General features: G+C 36.5%; 1 protein-coding gene across 3 annotated transcripts; it reads right to left on the reverse strand.

The window, feature by feature from the left end:
- Positions 1-3,290: 3,290 nt before the first annotated feature.
- On the reverse strand, positions 3,291-14,071 carry LOC104110903 (probable E3 ubiquitin-protein ligase ZFP1). 3 transcript variants are annotated; one of them, XM_009620480.4, is made up of 8 exons: positions 13,935-14,071; positions 13,599-13,689; positions 11,363-11,600; positions 5,590-6,444; positions 4,733-5,115; positions 4,515-4,613; positions 4,208-4,375; positions 3,291-3,718 (listed from the first exon to the last, which is right to left on the reverse strand). In XM_009620480.4, exons 4-8 carry the CDS (start codon positions 6,413-6,415, stop codon positions 3,572-3,574), a joined length of 1,623 nt encoding a protein of 540 aa, XP_009618775.1. In that variant the 5' UTR covers positions 6,416-6,444; positions 11,363-11,600; positions 13,599-13,689; positions 13,935-14,071; the 3' UTR covers positions 3,291-3,571. The 3 variants fall into 3 exon arrangements, with proteins under 3 accessions (XP_009618775.1, XP_009618759.1, XP_009618768.1); XM_009620464.4 differs by lacking the exon at positions 11,363-11,600; XM_009620473.4 differs by lacking the exon at positions 11,363-11,600 and having other exon boundaries at positions 5,590-6,463.
- Between the last annotated feature and the right edge of the window lie 8,944 nt (positions 14,072-23,015).

A 23,015-nucleotide genomic window follows, 5' to 3' on the forward strand; every position in this document is an offset into this window, starting at 1 on the left:
AGCATTATTGCACGTGGGAGGAGCCAGCAGGACCCTACTTGTTCATTTCAATCAGAAATTATAACCAAACGGAGCAGCCCAAAGAGTTGAAGGACCATTCCAACAATTAACTTTTTACTGCAATTATATTTTTCTTTTAAACAAAAAGAGAGAGAATAGTTGAGGGAACTCAAAAAACATGGGGTGCAAATGTGTAAATACTAAAAGAGCGGGTCCTGCTTTAGCACATCTTCGTCAACTTATGGTAGACAATGTGATATACCACGGCCTACCACTCATAACTCCTGTTTTCTGAATTAAAGAAACTGAATTGTTTTTCTGAAGAAGATATGGATAGAGCAGATAACTGTTTTCTGGCAGCCCGGGGATTATTTATTGAAAAATGGAGGTCGAAAATGGACCTCGGTCGCTTCTTTTTACATCCTCAATTTTGATTTAATGACAGGAGTGTAACGCATGAAGTGTGGGTTAAATAGATGTTGCTTGCTCGAGAAGCAAAAAGTATTGCATAAATTGAAGCGTGTCAAATAACTTTTAGGTGTTAGCTCTAAAATATGTTCATCTTTTTTATAATTAGGTAGCCGAGCTCTGTTTTCAACATATTTTAGCCGTGTAATAAACTAGTCCGGATTCATGACGGAACGTTCGACTATAAAAGCCATTCAGCTTGTAAGTAGATTGATAGAGCAATATAGGGAGAAGAAGAGACACTTACATATGGCGCTCATTGATCTAGAGAAAGCATATGTGAAAGTCTCAAGGGAAGTTTTACGGAGATGTTTGGAGGCTAGAGGTATTCTTGTAGCTTATACTATGGTGATTAAGGACATGTATGATAGAGCTAACACGGGGTTAGGATAGTGGAAGGAGACTCGAACAACTTTCCAGTTGTGATATTATACCAAGAATTAGCTCTTAGCCCGTTTTTATATGCCTTGGCGATGGATGCACCGATACGCCACATTCAAAAGGAGATGAAATGGTGCGTATTATTTACAGATGACATAGTACTGAATGATGAGACGCGAGGTGGTGTTAACGCGAGAGTCTAAAGGTTTCAAGTTGAGCAGGACCAAGAAAGAATACTTGGAGTGCAAGTTCAGTAACGTGACTTATGAAGCGGGCATAGATGTGAGGGCGTGATACACAAGTCATCCCCAAGAAAGAAAGTTTCAAGTACCTTAGGTCGATAATCCAAGAAAATGAAAAAATTGACGAGGTTGTTACACTTTGTACTGGAGCAGGGTGGGTGAAATAGATGCTTCTATCCGGTATTTTGTGTGATAAGAATGTGCCACCACAACTTAAGGGTAAGTTCTACAGAGTGTTAGTTAGACCGACTATGTTGTATGGTTCAGAATGTTGGGCCAGTCAAGAACTCCCATGTCCAAAAGATGAAGTAGCACAAATGAGGATGTTGAGATGGATGTGAGAGCATATTAGGATTGATAAGATTAGGAAAGAAGATATTCGAAAAATGGAGAGAGAGTGGGCCCGGTAGAGGACAAGAAGCGGAAAACGAGGCTTACATGGTTAGGGCATATGAAGAGGAGAAGCACAGTTGCTCCAGTAAGGAGATATGAAAGGTTGTCCTTGGTGGGTCTGAGGAGAGGTAGAGGTAGTCCAAGGAAATATGGCTGGGTATATATCGAGTATAACTGATAGCCCGAATCGATAAAATATTATTGGGTTATTGATATCGGGTTATTAGATAAACGGTTTAGTAATAGTTTAATATTATTTGACTATTGAGTTATTGGTTTGGGTCTCAGTTTGTCTAATTGTATTAACGGTTTAACCGATAACCCAATAAACTTTATCAAAATTATAATTTTACCCATTAAGTATATAAACCACCTTATGGATTCATTCTCTCATTCTCTTAATTCTCTTAACAATTACTTTCATCTTCAGACCTTAATCCTTAGCGTAAGTTTTAAACTTTTCTGAATTTCACATCTTCATTCTTCGGCTAAGATTTTTAGATTTAAACTTTAAAAACTTAATTGTTTAGATTTTTTTTTCTATTTGTTTCTTTTGTTATAATGATTCTTTAGCATTTATAAGATTAGGATTTTATTACTCTTCTGTAAATTATGCCCACATGTATTGAATAATTAGTAAATTAAATTGTTGAATATCTTATTAGTTACTCCTACTAAATTATATCTTTGAAAATTGAGATAATTCGTTGGGATTTTCACATGCAAAGAAAGTTTTCTTTTCTAAAGTTGAAATTTAATCATTTTTTTTTGTTAAGAACAAAAATTTAGTCCCTTTCTCTTAACGGTATAATCACGATTTCTATAATAAAAACATAAAATTTTGGATATTTTTATTCTTATCGGGTAAACCGATAACTGAACCGATAAGGATGGTAACCGATACCCGATAACCAATATCTTATAATTTCGGTTATTGGTTTGGCATATTTATAAACCGATAACCGATATGCGGAACTGGTAATATTTACAACCGAACTGAATCGACCGATACTCCCCCCTACAAGGAAGTATTGGGGAGATGTGATTAGGCAGGATATGACATTGCTTTACCTTACCAAAGATATGACACTTGATAGGAGAGTGTGGAAGTCGAGAATTAGGGTAGAGGCCTAGAGGATTAATAGGTAGTCAGACTTTTTCTTTTTCATACCAGCAGTATTAGTGTTAGTCTTGTATTCTATTACAACATGTTATTTCTTTCGTTTCATTTTTTTATTATCTTGTTGTTGGTCTATCAGAAATAACCTCTCTGCGTTCTCAAGGTAGGGGTAAGGTCTGCGTACATACTACCCTCCCCAGACCCCACTTGTAAGATTATACTGAATTTATTATTGTTTTCGAGAAAATTGTTAACCTTGTGTATAAGTAGATTTCCATTAGCATTATGCAATTAAAATATCTAGCACAAAACATTTCTAATTTTCTACTGCTAATAATATGGTTATCAAAGACAATTCATTTGTTGGAACGTTCAATCAATAGATTTACCTGAGTGCTAAAGGTTAGTCAAACGGGAGGCAGCTCTAAAACTGAGGTCACCAAACACTAATACTCGATTATGAATATGGTTTGACTAAATCAGGCGACAAAATTGCTGCCTCCCAAAACTATTAAGTAACCAAACACTGATATTAGTTATGAATATGGTTTGATCAAATCAGGCAACACAATCGCCTGTATATTTTTGGTACTAGAAAAAACTGTTCCTGTAATGAGGTTTTAAGACGACGATTCTTGGTAAGTATTTATTTTATGCTGGTCAATTTGAAGATGAAAAACGAGAAATTAGCATCCCACTATGTGGATATTCCTTGATACATAAGATATTAACAGAAGGTCCATACAGAAATCATGCAAGATTGAACAAAAATTACAAAGTCTGTACAACTTCAGCTCTACAAAGATAAGGCCAACAAATAAATGTATTTGGAGAGGTGGATTGCTGTACAAATTTATAATACAGCTTCAAGAACATTTTCCTCTTCTTGGAGAATAAATATTTAGCAAGAGAACAAAGTGTCCGCTCTTTTTAACTTATAGAACCACCATCAACCGACTCCCTGTATTCACAATCCCAGTTTCTCTGTAGACAATGCTTTGGATTTGCAGATAGGACAAGTATTCTTCACAACCAACCATTTCTTTACGCACTCTTCATGACACTCGTGCCTGCACTCAAGAATGCCAATCTTTTCTTGGTCGCCATAATCAGTCTGCAATAACGTGTTTAAACATATGCAGGCCGTTAGAGCTATCTCAAAGAAACGGGATACAGCTCCACTGGAAAGTAAAGCTTGGCAAATTAAATATCATATAATTGTATAATAATCATGCAGAAGCAAATAAGATGCAATCTTCAAAGAATGTACAAGGATATCATATGACCACAACTTAGAAGCCGAGGCAGCACTGTACCAGGCGGACAACCTAAAGTTTATCTCATTCCCGTGATAAGGAACCCTTATAAAGATTCACAACAATGTTTGGATGAATTTAAGATTTCCGAAGAGAATGGCAACATAAACATTAAGCAGAGTTCTGTAAGAATAAGTCAAATAAGGAAATTTTTAAAAATATATAAATATAACAAGTACATAGCTTCAATTCGAATTTTATAGAAACTATAGGTCACAAATTGACTAGACCCCTAACAAAAATCTTAATAATCTTATATCGAATATAAGCCCGCAAAGGGGTAATACCTGGCATATGACACAGAAATCAGTTTCGTGATCTAAACATGTAGCACTTTCCAGAGCGCAAGGAGTCTCGGAAGACAAAAATATTCTCGTTTTCAAATTGCTAACAATGGCTTCCTCTGATAAACCAGTTGTCACGTCGCCAATTTGCTCCCCCAGTGCAAGAAGTTCCTGGATAGGATTTTACATTGAAGGATAAGTTAGCCGAAGTTATGGCAGATAATTGACCGAGGATTACCACAGCTTTTACTCATCAACCATCATGGAAAATATGTGATGGTGCATGCACTTAACCTACAATCTTTCTCACCTCATAAGACATGTGATCTATGTCCAAACGCATATCTCTGTGCTGATCAACAGCATCACCAACTTCATGGTACCCTGGAACATCCAGCATTGCCACTTCCTAGTAAAATCACCAACGAAAGAGATACCCATCAACATCCAATCCCATTACTTTAACTGAACGAAACAACAATACAACAAAGAGAATGAGAAGAGCCGGTCAAATGGAACAAATTTTACATTTTCTGGCAAAACTCTCATGTTAGGGAGGTTGCGCTGTTGAGCATTTGTTTCAAGTATGAATTCCCTTCGACGAGGTCTGTAAAACCTAAAGCCAGTCGGTGGAAAGGGTCTGATATATCTAGACCCTCCCTCTACAACACCTTGGAATGGATTATTAGTGCTATTGGACGAACTATTTCGTAGGTTTCTGCGTGAAGATGATGTCACCTGCGGAGAGAAACTCATACTGCAGCCTCCCACACATTGCGGATTAGGTGGCAGATGATGATGGTTGGGTGGTCCGTGAGGAATGGGTGGATGCAGAAAACTAGTCAAACCTCCGTTGCTGGCAGTTACTTGATAACCTTGCACACCCATGTTTCCAGCATCTATACAGCCACCTAAAGTAATAGATAAAAAGCAGAAGAAAGATGCAATCAGTTAATGAAGTTGACTTCTAGTACTTGGAATAAAGATCATGAATTGCTGCTGATAATTTGAGAAAAGGGAAAAACAAAGGCTTTCCTGGATTATTAAAAAGAGAAGCGAGACAAACAATCGGTTATAAAAGCTAACTTTTAGAACTTGGAATAAGAGAGACAAATAATGCTATGAAAATGGATAAAGGAAAGAACAAGACGTGTTTCCAGTGGATTGTCCCTTTTAAACATGTAAGAAGAAAGAAAACAACTGAAGATGCATTGCTAAACTTGGCAGCATGCTAATAGCTCATAAGAAAACAAGTCTTGGAAGAACAAGGACTTTGTCGAAAACTTTAATGAAGGGGAGAAGATAACCTATCAAACAACAAAGTAGGCTGAAGTAGGTACTCAAAACTCATAAAAGTGTGTTAAAAAAAGGGAAGGAGTAATTACCGGGTGGATATGGTAAAGAAGCAGCCTGATTCCAGGCCCAAGTTTCAGCCTCACCATCACCACTATTGAAAGGCAGATCCAACCAAGGATTGCCAGGACACTGATAGGCTTGGCCAACATAGTCTCCTTGAAGCAGGTGATTGTTGTTGTTTTGCGATACAGTATCTCGACCACTAGCAGATCTGTTCCTACCACTTCTCTGTACTCCATCTTCAATGAACGATGGTGACTCATTCCCTCCATACGCGCATGGAGTAAATGATACAGTATCCGTCAAAGAAACATCAGATTCACGTGCTCTTGTGATCACTGGGACGACGGAAGTACTAGGCCCCACCAAAGCAGAATGATTCTTTTGCTTAAATGAGCCTCTGACACTGTCTATATAAGGATCATTCCTACCAAAACTGTCTGCACTAATTCCAAGGATGCTATGAGTGCTTGAGAATGGACGCCGATCATGTAACCCATGATTTACTGGAACTGGAAAGTCTGTCGATGCAGATGGAATAGCCACGTAAGGGTTATAGTGATTTGATGATGTTGCAATCGCTGCGTCAATGTTGGTGGCAGGATGGCGTGGTTGAACCCCATTGGACGATGACATCCCATAAAGTAAACCGCCTTCTCGAGGGTCTGGTAGATGGCGCAAATAGAAATTACCACTGTTTCCTAGAGCTGGTACTATAGTGTGGACATTTGGATGTGGAAAAGCTGTAAAGCTCCCGTACAACACACAAGGCTCCGGACGGATATACTCTTGACTCCGCTGATCTGCTCCCAAATCAATTATGTGATTACTGTATGACATACTCCTTTGCCCCATGACGTCGAGTACAATGTCGTGGATAATGCCTGGTCAGAGAAGAATAACCTGTCATACATCCCAATACATACATCGACTAAGAGACCTCATTAATTCAGAGTTTGCTTCTGTAACACAATCCATAATAGACATTAAACCAAGTAACACAGAGCCAGACACTATCAATTTTTTCTTAATATGCAGCTATTACATTTGGTAAAGAACAACCAGACCATGGAGAAAGGGCAGTGGGAATTAACTGAAGCGAATATGGCACGTGGATAGACATCAAGCTACTATTCCAGTTTTAAGAACCGCGATTTCACTTGCCATGAAAGGAGTATCTTCAAGATGGAAAACTATCTTTCCCTCTTTTCTTTTACTTTAGGAAGGGGGGAGGGGGAAGAGAAAAAGAAGATCCACTCCCGTCATTGAAAGACAGTAATCCAACCATCCATATTCAGGTCAAGCAAACTGGCTCTGGGAGAGAGATCAATTGATGCAGTAAAACACAAAAATGAGAGGATCTACTACCCCAACTTAACCTCTCTCCGCAAAATCAAGTACAACACCGCTTCTATGGATGCTTAAGAGAAGCTGAGGTAAAAGAGCCACATTTTCAGCTTGTTGAAAACAGAATCCAAATTCCGGTGGTAGATACACAGGGCAGCTACTCAGGTACCCACTGCCACAAAGATCAATACTTACAACCTGATACAAATGGAGAAAAAGAATGATGGCGAGGAAAAGAAAGTGGTGAGGAGAGAGAGGGTTAAACGTGGTTATGGAAATTTCATGGGTGAAGGTGGTGAGTGAGCACCGATAAAGTGATATGCATCGCGAATCTGATTAAATCTTAAAGTAGCTAAATTACGCAACTTCCCTAGTATAAAATGGGTGGAAGGCAGAAAGCAAAGGCACAAGAAGATGTGCAAAATGCACCTAATGAGCAGAAGCAATCGTTTGTCAGAGAAGGAATTTAGTTCATTAGAGCAATTAGGTTGTTTCTGTTGCAATAGTAAACCATTAGACTCTAATACTAGAGATAGAATAAATTATGAACGTCTGAAAGCTTTGGCCGAGGGGAGAAGTATACCTAGTCCTAGTCAGGGTGACCCTAGTACCGGTTCAAATCAATTTCAACCAGGAATTAACAGTTACTGGTGGTATTTTATATTATGATCCAAAATAAGATCGGGAAGAATTAACAAAAATGGTAACTGTTATGTGCTTACCCTATAGTTTTCCTTCTGACCCTTCGTTTGTGCATTATATTAGAAAAGTTTTTAATCTTACTTATAAAGGTTTTCCTCGCACAACCGTAAAGAGCGATATTTATAAATATAAGCATGAATATGAACAATATTTGCGCTATTTATTTACTCATATAAATTGTCGTGTTGCTATTACAATTGATATTGGTAGAAGTGGCAATGACTGTGATTACCTTACTGTTACCAGTCATTGGATTGATGAGGAATGGATAATGCAAAAGCGCATAATTGCTTATAGAATAATTAATTCACGTCACACATGACAGTTTATTGCTAGCACAATTACAGATATTTGCAGATATTTTTGCATTAGTGATAAAATAATATCGGTTTCAATGGATAATGCTACTAATAACACAAATGATATAGACTTGCTTACCACTACGCTAAATCCTGCATTTAGTAACATTTTTCATGTTAGATGTATTTGTCATATTTACCATTTAATTGTGGGTGATGGTATGAGAATTTTAAATATTGAAATTGAAAAGATTAAAATGACTCTTAACTGGCTTTTTTATTCAAACCGTAGAAGTAGACTTAGAGAATATTTTAAAAGATGCGATGAATTTGGCCTAAGACAAAGAAAGGTTCCTAAACCTTGTCCAACTAGATGGAATTACATGTATGAAAGTTTTGGTTGTTGCATATGAATATAGAAACCCCATAAACTCAACGTTTAATGCACATGTAAGTGATGATATTGAGCATCTTACGAATGGGGATTGGGCTAATGTTAAAATGCTTGTTGATTTTTTAGAAAAATTTCATATTGCTACAAATGAATTTTTCTGGGCAATATTATCCTACTATTTCTAACTGTTTAGTTTATATTGCATAACTTGCAAATTTGTTTACTCATTTTCAGAGGGTGGAAAAATTTATAAACTTGCTATTGAGTCTATGAGAAAAAAGTTTAAAAAATATTTTTTCCCTATTCCCCCTATTTATGGTGTTGCTGCTTTGTTAAATCCTTGTATGAAATTAGGAGATCCTCAATTTTGGTATGAAACTGTATATAATGGTTTAGTACTTGAAGATGCTGAGTTGGCTGGACTTCCGTAAGCAATAGCCTCAATTAGAATAAATGCTCAAACTACTTATAATGCTTATCAAGTTGCATTAAATCATGCTAGACCAAATGTTCCAACTCCTCCTTCTAATTCTCAATCATCTAAAAGAACTGCGGGAGTAAGAGCACTTAGTGCTTGGGCGGGGTTTAGGGGTTCTCAAGGTTCTAGTAGTAATGATTTTTCACAACTAAATGAGCTTGAAGTTTATTTGTCGCACCAAATTGAGGAAGTGAATCCCGACGGCTCCTTTAATCTTTTGCAATGGTGGAAGGACAAAGAAAAACACTTTCCGGTTCTTTTAAGGATGGCCCGAGACATTTTAACTATTCAAGCTTCAATAGTGGAATCGGAGAACGCTTTCAATCACGCAAGACTTCAACTCGGTGATTATAGAGCGTCTATGAGGGAGAGCTTGGAAAAATCAGTACTTTTCAGAGATTGGATCCGTTCGGAAAGAAGAAATTTTGGACTTGCTGAATCACAACCAGAGGAAGACGAAGCTTACGAAGAACTGCTAGCTGAACTTGCGGAGGATGCTGCTTCGCCCGACAATGGAAGCGGCGATGACCAAGCTACTTTTCCGCCACCACCAACGGAAATTCCTCCGAACCTTGAAGGATTTATGAAGTTTGTAAGAGATACCATGTAACTTGTATGAACAAAAATTAGTATGTATTATGTAACTTGTATTTTGGCACATCTTGATTAGTTTCTTTTTCTTCTCAGTGGTGGTATTAGCACCTTGTTGTGCTCATTCCATAGAAGGGAGGAAGACTAAGAAAGATATTGCCATATTTTTTTAATGCTATAATAAAATTACAAGGCATTGCTTTGAATATCTCTTTACAATATTTTTGTCTTTAAATTTTGAATTAAAAAGTTTAGGTCATAATTCTATAATAAAATTTACAAGGCATTGCCTTAGATATTTTTTTTACATCTTTTTGTTTCTAATTTCAATTCTAATTTTTTTTTTTTAAAAATTAATATTTTAGCCGTTGGGCTCATTTAGCCCGCGGGCCCGGCCCGTTTAGCCCGAGACCATGAGTTTGTGGGCCCGGTCTCGGGCCAGTTCCTAGAAAAAGACCGTTTGGCCCGTTTAGTTAGGGACCGGGACCAGTACCATTTGGACCGGCCCACTTTGCCCGTTTAGGGCCCGGACCGGCCCACATGCCACCCCTACATTAGAGGCGAAATATTTCAATTTTATTGAAACTGGAAAGGTAGCTGCATGATACTAATGGCATCACAGTAAGCATAATTTCTCAAGCAACAGCCGTAAGGCTTCAACTAAATGTAGCCTTGTGGCTACAAAAAAGTATCCTTGTAAAGTTTAAACGGCTGGCTAGCCCATTTGCAGCTATGCAATTAAAGGATTTCCACTAATCATACCGTTTTACCAAAAATAAGAGTGCAGATAAAAAAAGAAAAGTGTAGATTCTGCATTTATTAGTAACGTCATATAGAAGAATAGAATGACATTTCTAAAGCATTCAAATTCCTCAGAAACCAAATGTCTGACCTGGAAACGTATCATTGACATTATTACATCGCAATAACTACATATCATGAAGGGGAGCATTGGAGCAACGGTAAAATTATCTCTGTGTGACTTATTAGTCACGGGTTCGAGCCGTGGAAGCAGCCACTAATGCTTGGCATTAGAATAGGCTGTCTACATCACACCCCTTGGGGTGGCGTCCTTCCCCGGACCCTGCGTGAATGCGGGATACTTTGTGCACCGGCCTGCCCCCAATAACTACAGATAGCTTTTTCTCCGGACAAAATAATGTGCACGTAATCTCCAATAAATTCCCAGCTAAGCCTAGATGATACTAATCATTGCGATCCTTTGTTTTTTAAAGTACTAATTATTACTTGTATCATCCTTAAACAGACTACAGAGACGATAATTAGCAGCCATTCATGCATCTAGTATGGCCAACAATTACTAACATAAATACCTAACTTACAGCCAACTGCAATATACTTTAATAAAATAGTACAATCGGATCTAGGAAACATAATCAAATAGGGGAAATAAGTCAATAACTACACATTTCATATAGGTCTCCGCTCAAAACATGTTGCCATCTATCTGAAAGAAGAGACAGAGAAATGGAAACTACATTAGTGTCTATTGCCTAATCACACTTCGAAATATTATGCAAAAGTTTCATAGCAAATAGGCTCTTTTTGACAGATATTTTTCCCTAAGTACAAGTTAACATGCCAAGACCTCCTTCCTTAAGACATCCTGCTGGACTAGATAAAGGTAAACATGAAAGAGTAACCTTCTTTCATTGGTTACATATGTCTTTTAGAGTAGAAGTTGTGAAAAAATTGACAACCCAGATAAAACTTCACACATTCACCGTTGCGATTTGCGAAAAGGCCACCTTTACTCCCTTAGCCAGTCAAAAACCTAATAGAGCCTTGAGGTCTACAAAATTCCACATGGAAGTGATGAGAGCGACCCCAGCAAGGGAAAAGGAGACTTCTACCTTTGCATTCACACAGCAAAATCTTTTGCACTTAAAAAAAATACTCAAAGAGAAGATAAGAAACTTTAGCATAATCAATCAGATGTGATAAGAAAGCATTGGGTAGGATAGGAGTACCTATCAGCTACCAAAAATATCTCATCTCCTCTACAAGTTAAGCTGAATTTGCGAAGCTATTAATAAACACTACAAATAGTAGCAAAAGATCCAACAAGTAGCATCCACGTAAGGAGTGCTCCATCATTCATGGGATAAAAACTCGTCAGCTAAAGGTGAGTATCCTCCCATTGAGGGCTTTCTTTGGAACCCCAAAGTTATCTTCCTTCCATCAACCTCTCATAGAAAGGCTTAAGAGCTGCCATGGTAGCATACAGACCGTCTTTTAGTTCAAACCTTTTATCATGAAGTTGAGCTAGCTCTATGAAGATTTGTCTTTCTTTCCCAGTTGAGCTCATTGAACAAAAAGCTTTAGAAAAGTCAACCAGATAGGAATTGTTTTTATAGTTAAAGAAAGACAATATTGACAAAAAACGGCAATAAGAAGGTGCTAGAAGATATTACAGATAGTGTAGATCTTTTAGTATATCTAGTATGTCATTTACATCATTTACAAAAGTCAACCTGCACTAAAAAACCAGTTACGAAAACTCACAGAAAAGTAATAGAAAGCAGAAAAGACTTAACTTCCCCACTCCTAATCGGCACAGCAGGCTTCTCCCGCATAGTCGTAAGCAAGATTAGAACCACGATCCCGAGAAATAAGGAAAAACATTGAACATTTTTTTTTGATGACCGGAAATCTGTCTAAGGCCAACCCTTAGGACCACCGCAGCCTATGAAACTCGGGGATAATGGGCCCGCCCCTCTACACTTCTCCACTTAAATACTAATTCGCATAGCGCAGGGCTCGAACCTATGACCTAAGTCACAAGCCCCTCAACCTTTGCCACTTGAACTAAGACCTGGGGGCAAAATATTGAACTTTTAATATTTGTCTCTTCTAAGTATATTCAATCTATTCCCCTGCCCCCAAACGACCCTGAATACTTCAATCCTCATACAGTATCTTAAGTGATCTATCCTTGGACTTTGTCAAAAAGAGAAGAATCTTAATTGACTTAAATGTAAAGATCATAAATTAAGCCGAATCCTATATCTACATAATGTTGCTCTTGGCAACAAACATGGATGAACCATTTTATAAAGTATGTGTCCTCACAGTCCAAAGTCAAGATAGTTAGCTTTTGAGAACAGATGTGGAACATTAGATTTTCCTTTGGATCCAAAATAATCTGTCCAAACATCTGTCTCCTCATTGCCACAACAAACATGGTTCAGAATATGATTGAATCATTCCAGTGGAGCTCAGATACTGCTTGAAAAGATAATTGATATCACTCAACGCAATGAGGAAAAGACCTCTCGATCGTGGCCAGTGAGAGAACATATTTAGAATGGGAACGCAGCAATGAGGAAAAGACCTCTCGATCGTGGCCAGTGAGAGAACATGTTTAGAATGGGAACGCGCAAAGATTTATATGGATTTACTTAAGAAAAAGAAGACTGAGAAGGTAAGGTACATATGCAGATAACAGGGACAATCATCCAACAATCCCCACTTTTAATCTGGAGTGGAATTAAGTATCTCCGAGCAAAAGCAGTTGAACAAAGACTCTTCTCAGCTGAGAATCTATCTTGCAATTGTTGTAATGGCTAAAAATATAGCATCAAACAACTTAAAATTACGAAATAAAAAGGACAAAAAGCTTAAAGCAAAATTTGACTATGTTGTTTAAGCGACCACAGAGTTTTAAGCAACAAATTAAAAAGAGCTGAAACATTAATGTGAGACCAACTGGTTACCATACTGGTCACCATTGAGAAGTACGTTCCTTTATAATCACTCAAACAGCTAGAAACATCGATAATATGAACAGCTAAATTGGAACTTTGGTATTGACAAAAAGGAAACTAAATTTGTGCATAAACCCAGAAATAGACATATAAAAAAACTAATCTTTAAGAATTATTGAGGGAAAATTAGCATGCAACTGATACACAAACACATGCAACTCACTAATTGAAGAACTCCGTTCCAATTTACGTGAAATTGTTTGAGTGAGCACATAGTTTAAGAAAAAATAAGACTTTTGGAATTTATGGTCCTAAACAAATAAAAAAAGGCCCAGATTATTTTTGTGGTTATAAAAGTTTCTCAAATCAAGTTAGAATTGTAAGTTTAAGCTAAATTATTACCAAATTTAGTAAGGTACATTATTTTTGGAACGGACCAAAAAAAATAGTTTCACGTAAACTGGAACAAATGGAGTATATGATAAATCCAAAAGCTTACCTTTTTACCATCAGGAAAATCGATTCTTTCGCCGTGTCGCCGATAATTATAGCACAAATTTTTGTTATATAATTTCACCAACTGGAGATCCCTACATAAATATCCAAAATAAACCCTAAATTAGAGCCAGATATTAAAAAATGGTGATCAATGATTATATAAATAAAATCCAGCAAAACCCACAAAAAAGGCATTCCTTCTGGGAACTAAATGCATGCACTTTCACGAGATTAATTAAAAAGAGAAAGCTCTAAACAATCAAATTTACAATATTCTTTTATAAGTATAAAAACTGAAACTTTAGATTTAATTATTCGATAACCCAAAAAAACTAACCAAATAGTGGTTGATCAAGAGATTCCAAATGGAAAGTAGAGAGAGAAAACTTAGATAACTTGAAGAGAGAAGCATTAACACATGTTGTTCTTGAGAGAGAAACTGTGAACTTCTGTAATTATTTAACTGCTACGTGGCTGTTTCTTTTTAGTTAATAATTAATAATGACCCCATTGTTTGTTTAATTTCCTACCCATAAAAAGAAGATCTTTACATAAATAACCCAATAATTTACTTATACTTTTTCTAACTCATATACAAAATTATATATTATAATTATATTAAAAGTACTAAAACTCTTACAGCTTGTTTGGATTGTTGTTACATGTCGTTTCATAATATATCGTATTGTATTTTACTGCCTTGTATTGTATTGTTTGATAAATACAACATTTGGATAGACTGTATCATTTGCCGTCGTTTCATGATGTCATGCACTAATTATTTGAAGAATAAACTTGCAACATTACTAAGAAAAAATAAGATATAGAGTAGAATTATTATATTAAAAAGTAGGGTAAAGGATAAAATATAATTATTTAATAATAAAGAAGGGCAAAATGAGAGGAAAAAGCAAGAAAACGACGCCACCACACCAAATTCGTTGTTCCATAAAGTGACACTTTTCGTCATTACGTAACGATGTATTTAACCATATGATATAATAAAATTTAAGTTACAATCAAAACAAACATTGTATTTAAAATAACAATATGATATAATACAACATGTAACAACCATCCAAACAAGTTGTTAGTGAAATATCGTTCGTATTTTTTACCCCTTTAAATTAGAATTCATACAGAATAAAATAGTCATATAATTATTATTATAATATTTAAACATAGTAATTTTACTTATCTCCTACTATCTAGGAATAGTACAACAATAAGTCAACAATAACAACAAACCTAGTGTATGCCCACAAGTGGGGTCTAGGAAAGGTAGTGTGTACGCAGACCTTACCCCTACCTTTAAAAGATAGAGAGGTTATTTCCGATAGACCATCGGCTCCGGAAAGATAATAGGGGAGGGGAAATGACAAGCAAACCAATTTGAAAACCAAGTCAAAATACAAAACTAACACTAGGTAGTGCAATTAGAAAATCAAAACGAAGGCAACAACAAGTAATAGCAGAAGTCTAGGAAAACGAAAACACACGCGACACTAAGTGGTGTACTAAAACTGTTGTAACAAAACAAAGACAAAGATCGACTACCTAACTGTCTACCCTGATTCTCAACCTCCGCACTTTCCTATTCATGGTCATGTCCTTTGTTAGTTGGAACAACGCCATATCTTGCCTAATCACCTCCCCCAATACTTTTACGGCCTGCCCCTACCTCTGCGTTGGCCCTCCAAGTTCAGCCTCTCGCACCTCCTTACTGGTGTATTTGTGCCTCTCCTCTTCACATACCCAAACCATCTTAGCCTCGCCTCTCGCATCTTGCCCTCCATCGAGTGTAACAACCCGACCGGTCGTTTTGCTTTCAAGAACCTCGTTCCCTTAAATAATACTCTCTGTATGGATTTTACTGTTTTATGACTTGCGGGGATGGTTAGTTCGGGTTTGAAAGGGCTCGAGTTGAAATCGGAACATTTAGTTCCTTAATATTGGCTTAAAAGGGGTAAGTTTGACTTTGTTTAACATTTGTTGTAAACGACCTCAGAATCGGGATTTGACTGTCCCAATAGGTTCGTATGATGATTTTCGACTTGGGCGTATGTTCAGATCGGGTTTTGGATGACCCGGGAGTGTTTCGACGCTTAATATTGAAGGTTGGCACATTAAAGGTTTTTTTAATTTCTTTAAATTTGGTTTGGAGTAGGTTTTGGTGTTATCGAGGTCCGTTTGGAATTTCGAGCCCAGAAGATGATTCCGGGTGGTGATTTGTGACTTGCCCGCAAAATTTGGCGTCATTCCGAATTAATTTGATAGGAATCGGACGCGCGAAAGTATTTCTAGAAGTTTTTAGAGTTTAATAATTTGATTCATGCGTTTTGGCGTCCGATTCATACTTTTAGATGTTATTTTTCTGTTTCGAGCGAGCGAGCGGGTCCGTATTATGTTGTTGTATGTGTGAGTGTTATTGGATGGGGCCCCAGGTATGGATCAAATTGGAAATTGAATTTGGAATTGGCTTGGGGGACTGCTGGTGCACCAGCTCTGGTGCGTCCGCACCTGCGAGATTTTGGCCACATGTGCGAGCATTTGATCGCATAAGCAGCTCCGCAGAAGTGGAAGACCGTCCGCAGAAGCACAGGCAGGTGGCCTGGGCTAGGACCGCACCTGCGATGGATTTTCCGCAGGTGCAGCGCCGCAGATGCGCCCCAGGATTCGCAGAAGCGAAAATCGTTGGGGCAGTGAGGTTCATTTAATGTCGGGACTTAGGCAATTTTAACTCATTTCTTTCATCTCTTGGGCGATTTTGGAGCTCTTTGAAGAGGAGTTTTCCCCTAGCTATTTGAGGTAAGTAATTTCTATGTGAGATGAGTTTAATACATGTATTTTTAGGTAGATTCTTAGCATATAAAGTGTAAAAGTTGTGGGTTTAGTTTAAAAACTTAAGTTTTGATAAAAATGGGATTTAACCACGAAAATAATTATGGAATTGGGTAAAAATTATATATTTGAGTTTATGAGGTTATTGGTAACAATTATCTTCGAAAATTTTGGAATACGGGCACGTGGACTCGGGGTGAATATTAGGAATATTCCAATTTGGGTTAGGTAACTACTCTAATAGCTAAATTATTAACTTTTGAGTATACATTGACTAATTTATATAATATTTGGCTAGCTTCAGATTGTTCGACACCAAGTTGAGGCCTTAGAGTGAATATGTGGGTTGGAAAGTGAGCTTTGAGACGAGGTAAGTCTCTTGTCTAACCTTGTAAGAGGGAATTTACCCTACGGGTGTTTAAAATTATTATTTGCTTCTAATTGTGGGGGCTATGCACGCACGAGGTGACGAGAGTCCGTGCGTAGCTACTAATTTTGCTTATGTCCGGGTAGTTTTAGGACCCAAACCATGAAATACTTATATTGTTTGCACTCCACTTGTTAATTTAAGTGCCTAAATAATATTGAAACTTGATAAAGGATTCGTAAAGGCCGAATTTCACTTAATTTGAGTTTTGGCGGGTTACTTCACTGTTAATAGAAATTGTGTTTCCTTGTGTATTACGCTTTTAATATCTTTTAAATCGGATATTCATAGAGTATCCTCTCTTCTTGTGGAGCGGGCCGAACGTCTCGGCAGTATAATAGATGCATCTATGGTTCATGCCGCTTGACCCTCGGTAGTATATACATTATTCTGGATCAGTACGTACGATCTCAACATAAATCGTGCATGTTAATGCTTGGAGCCTGAACACACTTGATATTATTTTCATGAATTTAGAGGTTATAATTATTTAATTGCCTGAGATTTACTTAGAATTAGTATGTGTTAGTGGAAGACTATTGGAAGGTGATGAGAGTTTGTACGTAACTAAAGCATATTATGTCCGGGTAGACTTAGGACCTCACCATGTAATATTTGAAATATTTGAACTCATTCTGCCAGCTTAATTAATTAAATTTTTAATTAAACTTGATTTAGAAATATATACATATATATTAGGCCGAGCTTTATTACCTTGAGTCGTTGGCAAGTTATTTGAGAAACAATAAAGGTTATACTCACATTGTGTTCATATACTGTATCGTAATCTCATTTCTCGTAATTTGATAATTCCTTTCCTTTCTTGTGGAGCGGGCCGAACGACTCGGCAGGATTATGTACCACACTCTCATGGGAACGGGCAGTTCGCCTCGGCATTATAATAGATGCATCTATAGTTTGTGTCGCTCGACCCTCGACAATGTACACGTTATGATGGGATCGTGTGAATCGCCTCGACAATATCATTCTCTTTCTGAGATCTGGCTGTACTACCTCGGCATAATCGTGCGTCATATTGCTAGCAATCCGGATGCCTTGCGTTTTATATGGTATTTCTTATCCGTTTGTTATTGGCACTTGATATTTTTAAGTTGTTGAGATAGAATACAAGATTGAGAAATTGATATCGTTAAAAGAAATTTTGGAAGATTGTGTTAGTTACAATTTTACCTCACTACTATTGGTGTGCCTCTTATCTGTTTATGATTTACCACGTTGATTTATTGGACCACTAGTAAGAGTAAGTGTCGATGTCGATCCCTCGTCACTACTTCTCCGGGGTTAGACTAGATACTTACTAGATACACGTTGATTTACGTACTCATGTTGCACTTCTATACTAAATGTGCAGGATCTGACAGGTTCATTGGTGATCATCTTGGCGCGTAGGCGCAGCTGTTGAGGAGACTTTATGTGAGCTGCATTCAAGGCTACGCATCGCAGTCCACAGAGTCTCAATCGTATTATTTAATTTATCCTGTCTCATTTACATTCTAGACAGATGTTGTATTATTATTGCACTCCTTAGTAAATGCTCATGTACTTGTAATACCGGGTTTTGGGGTATATTAGTTGATGCTTGTGGTTCTGTATATTATCATCGCCTTTTATTTCTCTTATAAACTACAATTTTGTACATTTCCGTGGATTTAAAAGTGTAAATTTCCTTTCTTATTAAAATTTGTGATTTCGAAGGTAGTAAAATGAGTAATTAAATTGATCGATCACCGTTGGCTTGCCTAACGGCGGCGTTAAGTGCCATCACGACCTATAGTGGATTTTGGGTCATGACATACTACCCATTTGAATATGCCGAAAATGGCAGTATCTATAGTCAACATATTCAAATATCAAATATTAGGTTTATCAAGGTCGAAAAACCGATAGTGAAAAAGGGTAAGAGGATAAAGGGGTATCTAAGCTTACAACAACAACAACAAATCTAGTATACTTTCATAAGTAGGGTCTGAGGAGGGTAGTGAGTACATAGAACTTACACTTACCGTAAATATAAAGAGGTTGTTTCAATAAACCCTCGGCATAAGGAAAGAAGATAAAAATAAAGCAATAGCAACAAACAGTAACGAGAAAAAGATAATAAGAAAACAAGGTGATAGGAACAACATATAGTTATAGAAATCTAACAATAATAGAATATAAGATTGACTCTAATAATAATGGATTGTCAAAAAATACACTCAACTACCTACTAACATTCTACATTAATCATCGTCCTCCACACTTTCCTATCAAGGATCATGTCTTCGATCAGCTGAATAAATGACATATCTTGTCTAATCACCTCTCCACATTACTTCTTTCGCCTACCTTTACCTCTCCTCAGACCTACTAAGATCAACCTCTCACCTCCTTACTGGGGCATGCATGTTTCTCCTCTTTATATGCCCAAACCATCTAAGTCTAGCTTCCTCCATCTCGTCCTCCACGGGGGCCACTCCTACCCGAACCCGAATATCTTAATTTCTAATCTTATCAATCCTGGTATGTTCGTACATCCATCTCAGCTTCCTCATTTCTGTTACTTTCATCTCCTGGACATGGAAGTTCTTAACTACCCAACACTCTGCCACATACAACATAGTCGGTCTAACTACTACTCTGTAGAACTTACCTTTAAGTTTTGGTGGCACATTCTTATCATATAAAACACTGAATGCGAGCCTCCATTTGACTCACCCCGCTCTAATACGATTTGTAACATCCTCTCCAATCTCTCCATTTACTTGGATAATAGACCCAAGTACTTGACACTATCTCTCTTGGGGATGAGTTGTGTATCAAGCCTTACGTCTACGTCTACGTCCGCTTCATTGGTCCCGTCATTGAACTTGCACTTTAAGTATACTGTCTTGGTCCTACTTAACTTGAAAACGTTAAACTCTAGGGTCTGTCTACAAACCTCCAGTATCGTGTTAACGTCGTGTAGCATCTCGTCAATCAGTATAATATCATTCGTAAATAACATACACTCCCTTGAATGTGACGCGTCAGTGTATCCTATGCCAAGGCAAATAAAAACGAGCTACGAACTTACCCCTGGTGCAACCCCATCACACTGAAAAGTGGTCTGAGTCCCCTCCCTGTGTCCTCACCCGGGTTTTACTCTTTTATTAGATAATGTGTAAAAAATTTCTTCCTTAATTGGTCCAAGTTAATTTTGCTTTTTCCTAATCTCTTCGTGGGAGTTTGGACATAAAAGTTGTAAAATTCCAAAAAAAAATGATTTTTTTTTCAAGTGAAAATGGTATTTGAAAATTAGAGTTGTGTTTGGACATGAATATAATTTTGGGTTGTTTTTGAAGTTTTATGAGTGAAAATTTTGAAAAATAACTTTTTGGAGTTTTTCAAATTTTCGAAAAATTCCAAAATTTATCTTCAAGTGAAAATTGGAAATTTTATGGCCAAACATTGATTTCGAAAAAAAGTGAAAATTTTTCGAAAAAAATTAAAAAAATTCTTATGTCCAAATGGGCTCTTCATATTTCAGAAACCCCTACATTTTTCTGTCTTTCTCTTTGATATTCTTATTCACCTTCTTTCTCCGATCTAAGATTTCATTACTCACCTTCTTTCTCCAAGAGTTCATTAGTAAGTGTTCAACAGTCTTCTAAAATTTTAGGCATCACATTAAACTTTTGCTTTAGGCCGCACATGTGCTTGAGCCGCCTCCGGTGTACATGAACATGAAAAAAGAAATTGTAACGTTAATATATAGTGGCAACCAGTAACATCCATATCCTCTCTTTAGTTTCCTTAGGATTACTTCTTCAAGCATTACATTAACTGCCTTCACTAATGGTTTTTCTTTCCTGAACTCACTCTTTCTGGTATGTTCTGCTGCTTTTGATGCTTTGCCTGCCATAATTATAAAATGTAAGAATCAAAATTACGTGTTTTTGAACATGGCTCATTTAAATTTTCTAAAATAACTGGTACTAGGACTATGTTCAAATTTGAGGATAGCACTATGGAAAGATCGTTGAAATTTTTGTTTAAAGGCAAGCTAGATACACAAGGTAATAACATTCTTCCTTTTACCCTCAATATTTTTTCCCTTTCCTCCAAGAGGTGTCATTTCCTCTCCTCCGAGCGTTCTGCCTCTGTCTCCAAGCATTCTTGCTTTAACATTTCCACAATTTTTCGACTTCGCTGCTCAAATACACAGTAGTGGCAAATTTATTAATGAGAAAGAGTACTGTAAAAACAATGAGAGCTTTGGTAGCTTTGCATATATGCAGCTTTCTCCTCAGTATCAAGAGGGGTATCACCAAAGTGGACACTCTAAAATGCAGAAAACGAGACTTCAAGAGTTAGTATTAGGTAGAGCCGTCAATATGGGTTTGGCCCGTTGGCCAACCCACCCCACCCCACTCCACCCCACCCCGTGATTTAATAGGGTTGGGCTAGAATTTTTGGAGCCCATTTAAAAATGAGGCTTTTAAGCCCGGCCCGAGTAAGCTCGTGGCCCATGTGGCTTGACTAAGGCTAGGTTGGGCCGCAGGGCCGGCTATAGGGTAAAGTTTGTGAAGCATTTGCTTGAGGCCCCCAAATTTGGGGGGCCCCATTTTTTTAATACCAAAATAGGTTTATATGGTGTTTTAGGAAAATAATGAGTAATTTTTACCTTGAAAATTAGATATTTTTTTATAAAAGGAAAGAATAGATGTGTAACTAATTGAAGTGAGCGTAATACTTTTTATAAATGTGAATTTCTTTCAAACCTTTTTTGTATGATTAAAAAATCTAACAAATGAAATTATTATATTCCACTTTTTACCTATTTTTTCATCAGAAAATATGTAGTACTAAATCATATTTTTACACTATTCATTTTCTTTCTTGGTTTGTCCAAGAATTAATCGCTCGCATAACTTTATACTCTTATATATTCTCTTTCTTGCTTTTTTCGGGTTTAAGTCTGATAATTTAGTAGTAGTATTATTCGAAAACCCACATAGCTTAAAAGTACTATTGATATCATATATCGTGCATTCTTTTTTGTTTTTTTCCAGAAGTTTCAAGCATTTTGTGTTATCGAAGGAGCAAAAAGATATCTTGAAATCAAGTCATCATTTTTCTTGAATTAAATTCTATTATTATAACTTTCAAGTGTTATTATCATCTCATTTAATTCTTACCTCATAGTTATATATTGTCTTTTATTCATTTATTAGAATTTAAATATGCCACGAAAAATATGAATCAAGTTGTTCAAAACTAAAATAAAAGAGTTAAAAACTATTTTAATATTGTCCAAAATATTTTTAGGAGAGATCGATTACAAAAAGTTATTAATAATTTTGTATCTCAAAATATTAGAAAAATAGAATTCAAATATTATATATATATATATATATATATATATATATATATATATATATATATATATATATATATATATATATATGTGTGTGTGTGTGTGTGTGTGTGTGTGTGTGTGTGTATGTGTGTGTGTGTGTGTGTGTGTGATTTTTTTTAAAAAAAATAAAGTTTAGGGCCTCTTATCAACATTGGCTTTAGGCCACAAATACTGTTAAGCCGCCCCTGTTGGGCCGGTCCATGGGCCTAATAAAAATACGTATTTAAAATATATAAAATATAAAAAGTATATGACACAAAAAATAAGAAGAAGTGTATCCGAAACTTAAAGTTTATTAAGCTCATCATATTAAAAGATCAAAGTCTTAAAACGTTAATTAATTTTAAAAATTTAATTATTCTTAATATTTAACTAATTAATATTGCATACGTATTGTAGATATAGATGAAAGTGAAGATATTAAGACAACCTTCTCACAAGCGGATTCAAATGTGTTTGATGAAAATGATATGTTAGATATCCCATAAGCGTCATGGACGTTCTCTTGAATAATTTGTTTTGAGTTTTGACTTTTAATGAATGAAATAAAGTCTTGTCTTTTACTTTTTTTAGTATTTATTGTGATATATTGGAACAGTATAAAAAGTTATTAAGTTTTGTAAAATTTTTCCAATAAGATTTTTTTAACTTTTAAATATTTATCTTTTTTAGGTTAGAACTTAAATAAAAAATAAAAAATTATATTTTTTTAAAATAATGGGCCGACCCGTGGGAGCCCGCAACCCACA

The sequence above is a fragment of the Nicotiana tomentosiformis genome, chromosome 7, assembly GCF_000390325.3.
Source record: "Nicotiana tomentosiformis chromosome 7, ASM39032v3, whole genome shotgun sequence".
Classification (NCBI taxonomy): domain Eukaryota; kingdom Viridiplantae; phylum Streptophyta; class Magnoliopsida; order Solanales; family Solanaceae; genus Nicotiana; species Nicotiana tomentosiformis.